The sequence below is a fragment of the Loa loa genome, assembly GCF_000183805.2.
Source record: "Loa loa unplaced genomic scaffold supercont3.18, whole genome shotgun sequence".
Classification (NCBI taxonomy): domain Eukaryota; kingdom Metazoa; phylum Nematoda; class Chromadorea; order Rhabditida; family Onchocercidae; genus Loa; species Loa loa.
This window is the reverse complement of record NW_018108198.1, coordinates 310,774-320,266: the sequence shown is the minus strand read 5'-3', so window position 1 is coordinate 320,266 and position 9,493 is coordinate 310,774. Positions and strand designations below refer to the sequence as shown.

At 32.3% G+C, this 9,493-nt stretch overlaps 2 protein-coding genes across 2 annotated transcripts; both read right to left on the bottom strand.

The window, feature by feature from the left end:
• On the bottom strand, positions 1–1,855 carry LOAG_00836 (hypothetical protein; the record flags this gene model as incomplete). The annotated part of the gene is made up of 4 exons (XM_003136376.1): positions 1–180; positions 518–685; positions 972–1,119; positions 1,806–1,855. 4 exons carry the CDS (start codon positions 1,853–1,855, stop codon positions 1–3), a joined length of 546 nt encoding a protein of 181 aa, XP_003136424.1.
• Positions 1,856–2,453: 598 nt separating this feature from the next.
• Positions 2,454–3,315, bottom strand: LOAG_00835 (hypothetical protein; the record flags this gene model as incomplete). Its single annotated transcript, XM_003136375.1, has 3 exons — positions 2,454–2,675; positions 2,975–3,071; positions 3,233–3,315. 3 exons carry the CDS (start codon positions 3,313–3,315, stop codon positions 2,454–2,456), a joined length of 402 nt encoding a protein of 133 aa, XP_003136423.1.
• Positions 3,316–9,493: the final 6,178 nt, after the last annotated feature.

Genomic DNA, 9,493 nt, shown 5'->3' with positions numbered 1-9,493 from the left:
TTAGTTAAATGATGGCCAACCTTTGAACAAACCGCTAATCTGTACAGCTGCTTGATGGGACATTTCGAATTCATAATTCAGCGGCTTGATAAGCTCTATTAATCCATTACCATGTATTCTAAGATAATCCGTTGTTGCTGGTGCAAAGATCACCTTTTCGTTAGGATTAAGGCTTATTTTCTGAAAGTTTTGTTTTTGAATAAGTACTGAAAATAATTTCCGATTAATTATCTGGTAATGAACTAATGAAGCCTTCAATTTGAATTTCAAAAACTACAAAATTCATCAAACAACAGGCTATTTTATCAATTATAGGAAATTTTTAAATGAATAATAAATCGTACAGATATCAGTTAATTCAGTTATATTATTACGACTAAAATTATAACATGGATGATTCCAAATGTAGCTGAACAACAAAAATTTGCATTTTGCAGTAGAAGTTATTGCCAACATATGATATTAAAACTGAATTTACCATCATGTCAAAGTTTTAAAGTTTGAATAAAAAGTTGACCTCTTCCAGTAACCCAGTTGGATGATTCTCTTTCAGTGTTAGCACAATTTCATTGCCAAAATCTCTTCTACTCCGTCGATAGCGCGATTTTTTAATTTTGGGCCTTTTGAATTGCTGTTTCGGATCGATCCGTGGACCAACCAAAATCCGAACATTAGCACGAGCTTCCTTCAAGCCATATTGTCTCTTCATTTAAATATTATTCACTCTATCAACTTCTTTATCATTCCAAGGACTTAGTGGAGTGTAAATTCAAATTTAATAAATCAATCCGAAATTTCAGAACTACAAGAACTTATTAAATATTAACAAATTTGAACTGGCAGCAATCCTCGACTATGAACCAATGAATTAAAGATCAAATATGTACTTTTCTTCAAATAGAAATTTAACTTGGAAATTTCGTAGTAAGGAGCCAAAATGCTTTATCTTGCACCATGCCTTTCTTACTGACCTGTGCAAATGAATTGGCAGCAACAATATTAAAGAAATATTTGCCATTTGGTATATCGTAACGACTAAATACATCACCGGAAAAGGGTGTAACATCGAACGGAACATTCTCCGGCTCAATTCGATATACAACAGCTCCTTTCGAATTCCTAAAAAATTATTTTTTTTTTGATTTGACCTGCGCTACCTTGATTCTACCTACCGTAAGCTCTTTCTAACCCAACTTGCTTATCCAATGGGTCGATGATGGATTAATTTATTTTCTCAGCAACAACTGTTCTTAATATCACTTTCCCTAATGTCTCCATCAATAGATTATTAACTTTGCTAATTTGATATCTAAACAATTTCCCGTGAATTGAAGAGTCAAAACATCTCTTCACACTTCTGACATGAAAATGGTGCAGAATGGGTCACCTCTCCAACTATCTCTGATTCTGACTATCGGTTGTCCATTACTCACAAGGTTTTTTTTGTTAACAAAAGAATCAATAATCCTAAATGGATGACGAATCTTTGATGAGTAAGGGTGAGAAAATGATTTCTGATCATTTCCGACCAGATACTTACACTAACTTCCTTATGCGTGTTAATTTTTTTGGATGGCAAGGAGATCGTAAAAATTTTGTAAAAGCTAACGAAATCGGAACTTAGCTTGGAGGTTTGTTTGAAATTTCCTTTGGACTGTACATCGATACTTAATTTATAGGTACTTTTTGAAAAATATATTGCACGAACGATAAGCTTACTGCGAATCATTGAAGCAGAATTGAATTACACAATTTTATCAGAGAACAAGCACATCAGCACACACAACGCCCCCTAACGCACATACCGCATGCACTGCACGCATCTCACACCACCGCTTATATCGCATATCATCATCTTAAGCAACTCACGCAATAAACAGTACGGGAAATATTGACCAACCCCTTGTTTTCCAGCTAATTGCTCAGCCAATACTTGGTTTTTTTGGACTTTTAGCAAGACCGTACTTTAGGCACCTAAGTTTTTCATCAATTCCAGGATTTAAAAGGGAAATGATCACCTTACAAGTAATTTGTTTTAACCCTTTATTTTCTGATCATATAATTATTGGCCTTGTGCGCTCCACTTTATGGAATATGGAAGGGATTTATCTGCCATAGGAAGGGAAGAGAAGAAGAAATATGTAGACCTTTAATGATTTCAGGATAACTTCAGAAAGAGAAAGTTAGTAAGAGATTAAGCTGTGTTTTATTAAAACTTGAGAACTCGGTTATCAAATTCAAAAGACTTCAAAACTCGGAATATTGCTAGTTAATGATAAAAGCTGGAAATCAAATTAAAGTGTCTCGAAACTAATTTTCAAAATGCTTCGACAAATTTTTATTCGAAACCAAGAAATCAGTTAATTTTCTTTTCCGTTTCGAAAGAGTATACTAATGATAACAATAAACCTATGCTTACTTTTCAAATTGATTATAAAAAAAATTATAAAAACTTACTTGGCTGTAACTCTTAGCACTGTCACATGAGGTCGTAGTTCGTCTACTTGTCTAAAATAATGCACATTGTTGAATTTGGGCGCACTCACAGGCAGCTGTTCGAAACTTACATCAATTCGCGCAATCGCCAAACGAATCAAATTATTCTTATCTAATGCGCCGATATAAAACGATTGAAAAGCACCATCTGCTGGCCTTAATCGACGTGAAATGTACAACTGAAAATATAGACGAAATCACTGGAAGCAAGAAAATGTTTTTGGCTTCCGTCAGAAAAAGATGAAATTTTATAATCCATGTTTCCCGTGTTTTTTGGTATTTCAAAATCTTTAAGCTCAACGTAAATTATTAAAATGCATCCAAGTTTGTCATTTAGAATGACTTAAAACAATGTTAACTAAATTTAAACCTTTGCACAATGAATATTTCGCTTCTTGTTGTGAGTGAGTATAAAAGGTAAATTTGTTGAATTTGAAATAATTGATATTTGCAGATCTGTTGAATTTGATACATTTACCATTGTTATCTCTGTTTCGAATGGAACTACCGCCCCAGGTGCGATATCATTCCGTAACGTAACATTGTATATATCAGCGGAAAAAGATGGATTTGAACTGAAAGCGCAATTTTATCTTGAAGAAATTACGCTTTTGCTAAAAATTTTGAAGAAGAGGAAACCTTCTACGATGAGAAAAAAAAAGGTCGTAACAATATTTTTCAATACATCACTAAATTTAAAATATTTAGAAATTTGATGAATCCTTCGAAGATTTACTTTCTTGCAATATTCACATTGACGATAAACATTTGTTGTGACGTTGTTGTTTCTACAGTAATAGCTATTGATTGACCTTCCATCTGCCTTATGGAGTTTTTTGTGCATAGCCTTGAAATTTGATCAAATAACTGGATTATTGGAATAGAACAAATGTTCTACAAAAAAATTTGAAATAATTAAAATTTCGCTTTGTATGCGCTATAAGTAAATGGCAAACCTATTATCAATGATTTGAAAATAATGCGCTTGATTTGAGGTATGTAAAAAGCAACAATCATGCCATGTACAATATCCATCTTCAACGAGGTCCGAGATGAGCCATCCCAATGGTGCATTCGATCGAATGGTGAAGATTTTTGGCTACAAAGAAAGTCATAGCAATCAGATTACAGTTAAACAGAATTAACAGTACTACTTCTAATAAAACAAACGGGAATAAAAGAGGAGAGAAAAGGAAAAATGCATTGCGATATTGTTGCGATATCGTAAATACATCGCGTGTCATCCATCACTTAATTTTTTTCAGGAGCCTGTGTATTTATGTATTCATAATGGAACTGTTGTGAAATTACTAGCGGCGGAGAAACAGGGTAGAATAATTCTAGATAGGACGATAGTGACAAACGAACTGTCTCCTCATTTGCATATGAGGCAGTTACAATTGATTATGTTTTCTATAAGGATTCAGCAGCAAAAATTTTCTTCAATCTTACCGCATCTAACTAGACGATGTCTAGGGGCACTTTCTACCAATTTCGCTTTACATTGTCAAATGAAATCTTTTTCCCTTGATTAATACTGTCATGATGACTAATACGAGAAATACTAGTTATCATGATCCTAATACTAGTTATCATGATCTTTTTTTTTTGTTTCGATTTCACATAATTTTATTGACCCCATTAAATGTCACTCTATTTCTTCCTCTTAAATTAGGTGGTACTTTTGGTTCTCTTCCTGTTCATTTGTTCCTTACCTCAATTAGATAAACTTGTTGCCCTCTCCTGTTTGTCTTGATTGATTGCATCAACTACACACAGCGGGTGTATATTTAGGCCTTTCGTAAGATGCCTTCTAACCCTTTTCCCACCTCAATAACATCTCATAATTTCATTTACATGGTTGATGAGAGTCTCATAGATCAAATGCTCATTGTCACACACTGAATATTATTTTATCACTTTATCATATGCCACAAATATTTTCTTAAAATTTTTGTCTAGAAAGGCAAACAAATATTTGCTATTCATCTACCATTATTGCATTAATTTAATTTCTACTTGAAGGTTTTTCAAGCATTTCATTGTTTCAAAATGGCGTTGAAATGAAATTTAAGTTTTTTTTTATTTTTTTATTTTTGAAATTTTAATTTAAATTTACGATCTACGAGACAGTCTTTTTCTTTAAAATTTAGTTATGCCTTTCATGTCAGGTAATTATTAATTGTCCATTAAGCATCAAACAGAAATTTCATTCCAAACTACGAAAACGAGTAACTCTACTAGTTTCTCTAAATGAATTTCAAATTCCTAAAATCAATCAAGCGCAATTTTATTGTATGTTGAAAGAAATCTAAATGGATTTCCAAATGACCAATCTACACAATGACCAGAGTAGATAACACTTTCGTACTGCAATTGTTATGCTGGTGAAGGGACAGCAGGACAATTCAGTTCAGATTTAGAGGAATTGATGAAAATTAGAAGTAAAGATCAACATTACGATAGTTGAATATAACCTGTAGAAATGAAGAAAACGATGGAAATAGAGGAAAATCGGGACAAGCATACTTACTAATATTTCGTATTGGAATATCCCTAGAATTTTGTTGAGATTATGATGACTCTCTCTCTCTCTCTGTCGTGAGAAATTTATAGGGAACTAATGGTTTTTACAAATTCAATTTTGAATTTAACTTTTTGAAATTTGAATATCTTTTATGAGACCAGAAGTTTGTCTTGTTGGAGCTTTAGTGGTGTGAATTTTTTGCTTACTACCTTATTTATCCTTCAGTCCATGTCTATGCTATTCATGACACCTTCTCTCCAACAATACGCATTCTTACGCAATCCAAAAATGTCTTGCTTTTATGTTAATTAGATTAAACTACTCTTCTGCCTCCCACCCTTTTATACGGTAATTTGCAGTAAATTATTATTCCTTCAACCTCACCTTTAAAAGATTACAGGTAAATAGGCATATGGGTGCGGAGAAGAAGTAAAAGATTGGGTTGGCACATATTATACATATAATTAACGTTTTCCTTTCATGATAAGAGCAGGAAGAAGAAGAGGATAATCTTAAAAGCGACACCGACACCTTAGTCAGGTTATCGGTCAAAATATTTGACAGTAGAAGTAGAATCGATAACAAATAAACATTCATCATACGTTTTCCCATACCTTCAGAAAATTACACCTTGATAGAAAAAGGAACAGAGAAAGGATAATTTCAGAATGGTAGGTATCTTCATTGCTTAATTAAGTACCATTATTTTAACATTACAAACATATCAGTTAAAATTCAAGATATGAAGGAGCATACTACTTAATTTACAGACAACATCATACTTCATAAGTTTATCTCATGTTAGGTTGATGTTATTTAAAAAATCTCATGCTAGAAATTATTCGGTGTTGCTTCTGTCTCTCAATTAAAGTTTATTTTGAAATTTCAAAATAATTTTACTGCCAATTTTCTCTTCAAAATGACTTTCTGAATTGCCAATTCGGATCTACAACTTTTCAAAAAAATGAAATGGGTATTTGTGATGGATAAGCTAATTACTATGAAGTGACTTCAAAATGCTGGTTGCTTATAGTTTTTTGAGCTTAATAACTATAACTGGGATTTGATCTATCGATAAGTCATACTGATAGCAAAATATGTGTTTGTTATTTTTTCAGTTGTGTTTTTTAAATCCACAAGAAATGAATATAATTTCAGAAAATATCTTTAAAACAATTTGTACAACAACTAACTCTCCTGATCACTATTAAGTTTCATCAAACCTTCTTGTTATATGCAAGGATAACATGATTTATTATTAAATGATAATACAACAGTACTATGTGAAGAGTAATTAGCATTAAATCCTTTCCAAAGATAACGTTATCTCCTGAAAATTCAATTTAAAGGATTGTAGAAATTTTACCTTATTTTGATGAGATCCGATATATGGTAGTAGATAAATGATATTTAGAAGAAATAGAAGCCAGAAATGAAACATTTTTGGAATTGACATTCTGTTTTAAGCGGAATAAAAATAGATACGATTAAAGTGTGATATTCGTGATATGAAATGGATCACGATTAATGATAGCTGCAGGTCGATAGTGATATCATTGACAGTAGAGATAGCAAATTTTGGCAATACAGATGATCGTAAACATAATTAGAAAAAGTGAAATAAATAGAAAAAGTAATAGCACTGAATTTAAAACAGAGCAACACGTCAAAGCATCATATGATCCATAATCGAAGTAAAATAACTCCACTTCAAGGAACGACGAATCCTGAAATTGCTTTTTTCCAATTATATGAGATTACCATTCTTCTCCTTAAGGAATAACTAATAATAAATCAGGAACGCGGAACACATCACTTTTAGGGAAATGTAGTATTCAGTGGACTAAACTATGCAATTTGTATTGAGAGGAAGAGATTTGGTATATTGCCAGTTGCTTTTAAAATCCTCATGAAGAGATCCGAAAAGCAGTAGCTATCACAAAAAACTGAATCGGATTCTTTCTGTAACGATTAATAAGTTTCGACCTGAATAATAAATAAATGGAGCAAAGTTTCAGGCCAAAAAGTAGTGATTTTGGAGAGGAAATCGGAAGCAAGTTTATGAGTTGTTATGTCAAGTTTATGGATTCCACGGTAGAACAGATTACAGTAAACGGAGCAAGTACCGTATATATACAAAAGAAAAAGAAACAAATAGCAAATGAGCAAAATAATATGCCAGAAATTCAACATGAAATTAATTCGCAAACATGAAATTAACTACATAAATAATTATTACTAAGAGCTCCAGAAAAGATAAGATCCAAGACAAGCGGTTTCATGTCGTGTTGTGCTTCAATGTGACATGCCGAAATTTCTTCATATGCATGAAGGTTGCTAGGGAGGATAATTCCGGAGAGAAGGTATTCCCGCGTCAAAGAAAAAAGGCTCTGTGACGAAACGAAATTTGGGAGATGTAAATAAACCGAAAGACTTAAGGCTTAAAAATGAAATGGAAATTTTGCGATGCAATCGATAGCATAAAAAAATAATAAGCTAATAATGTCAAGGTAAAGACAAAAAGCAAATCTCAAAGGCTTTTCAACCAATCAGTGCTGTTATAAATTTCGGAAAAAAATTGACAAAGTCACTTATCACGAGATGATCCACGACAAGTTTGAAATTAATCTATTTATAGGTACATCTAGCCAACAACATCATCAACTGCCTTGAAATAAATGAATGAAGTGAATGCCTATTTGGTCAGTAGAGGTGGGAGGAAGGGAGGAGCCATTGGATGACAATGGTCCTCCCAAACTAACGAATGAAATGGACTCGACTTCTCTGTCCCACCATTTTCTCCCTTCTTGGACATTATTCCGTCAACCACTATTCATACTCCAAAATTTACCTCCGTGATATCTCGGACTATACATCTCATTCTTTTGCGGAAGCTTTAAAAGGTAGAATTACTCGCTGACCTTTCAACCTTCCAGCAATGATCGCTTCTAAAAGCAAAGAATATATTCTTACGATGAGCAATAATACTTTTTTGATAAAATAAGCTACAATCTAATTTAAGTAGCATCAAATGAAACACTCATACCTCTGTTGAGAAGGTTAAACAACAAATCTTTATGTAATAGTTTCAAAATCAGCCTTGTCGTCATCTTAACTAAACTAATTTTATTAAATAGTACACCAAAAGATTTCTAACTTACAGACCAGCCTCGAAAAACGATTTTGGAAGCCTCATAATTTGATGACTCTTCCTTCTTTTGAATTTCCACTTAATCAATTCCAAAATCTACCAGAAACCAAAAAATCTGCTGGTTTATTGCTATGGCCAACTCTTTTATCCATTCATAAGGATGGCTGTTAGAAAAAAATCCTCCTAACAATATTAAAATAAAAAATTAAAATTATTTGAAAATTACGAGCTAATAGTTAATAGTTATGCACAAAAGTTTTGATTGAGAAAGCAACTTTTATTTCGGAAAATAATATTCCAATTCATCACCTTACCATCACCATTACCCTTAACTCACTTCTTCTGATAATTGCTATCTTATCTGATCAATAAATTTGCATTTAGTAATCACTGAACTTTCCCATCATTATTTTTTAAATCCAGGATCTTTGAAATCTCTATCATCTACTGTATTCAGGCAGAACATTGATTTCGGTTAAAAGACTACGTGAAAAGAGAAAAAGCTAAATAAAGAATAAATAGAAGGAAAAGAACTAACTCATGTAGAAACAAGGCTGCATTAGACAGTGTTTTCAAAAATTTAAGAAACTGTAAAGGAGGGGCTGAGATTTTACTCGAAGTAAAGTATTCTGAAAAATAGAATTGACTACAATACCATCACTATCAGCATAAAGTTTCAATTTCTGAAAGTTTCAACTGGGAATTTTTTTGAGTAATATCAAAACCCAAACATTCAAACATTAAAATTGTTGCGATTGAGATAGGCCAATGTCCAATATATATTCGAGTAAATTACTTCTTGTGCTTATTTCCTATATATATATAATAATATATCCACTTGAATATGGAAAGTAAAAGATTTAAATTTGACTGATTACGAAAAGACATCGGAACTAGAGATTAAAATTTTGGTATGAAAATGGAAATTAGCAGTGAACATAATAAACTGAAGCATATGACATGTTCATATGAATGAACGACTCAAGGAGGACATTTCAGTTCATGAACTAGGATTACCAGTTATGAAAAGCATAGTTCATTCTGTTTAGTCAACTACAGTATTTGGAAATCTTTTTGCTTGTTATATTCTATTCAACTTTTTAAACCAATGAATGCATAGTTTATAGTATTAAATAATTGTCTTTTGTTCAAATTTTTTGATGAAAATGAACTTAAAAGGAGACGTTTAAAGGAGTAAAAGATGCAAAAGGCCGATAAATACAAGATACCGGATTAGAACTGACAGCAATCTGGAAGTTAGTTTTGGTATGGAAATTTAGAAATGAGCTGCAACCTCTCGAATTGTCCATTACTATTTC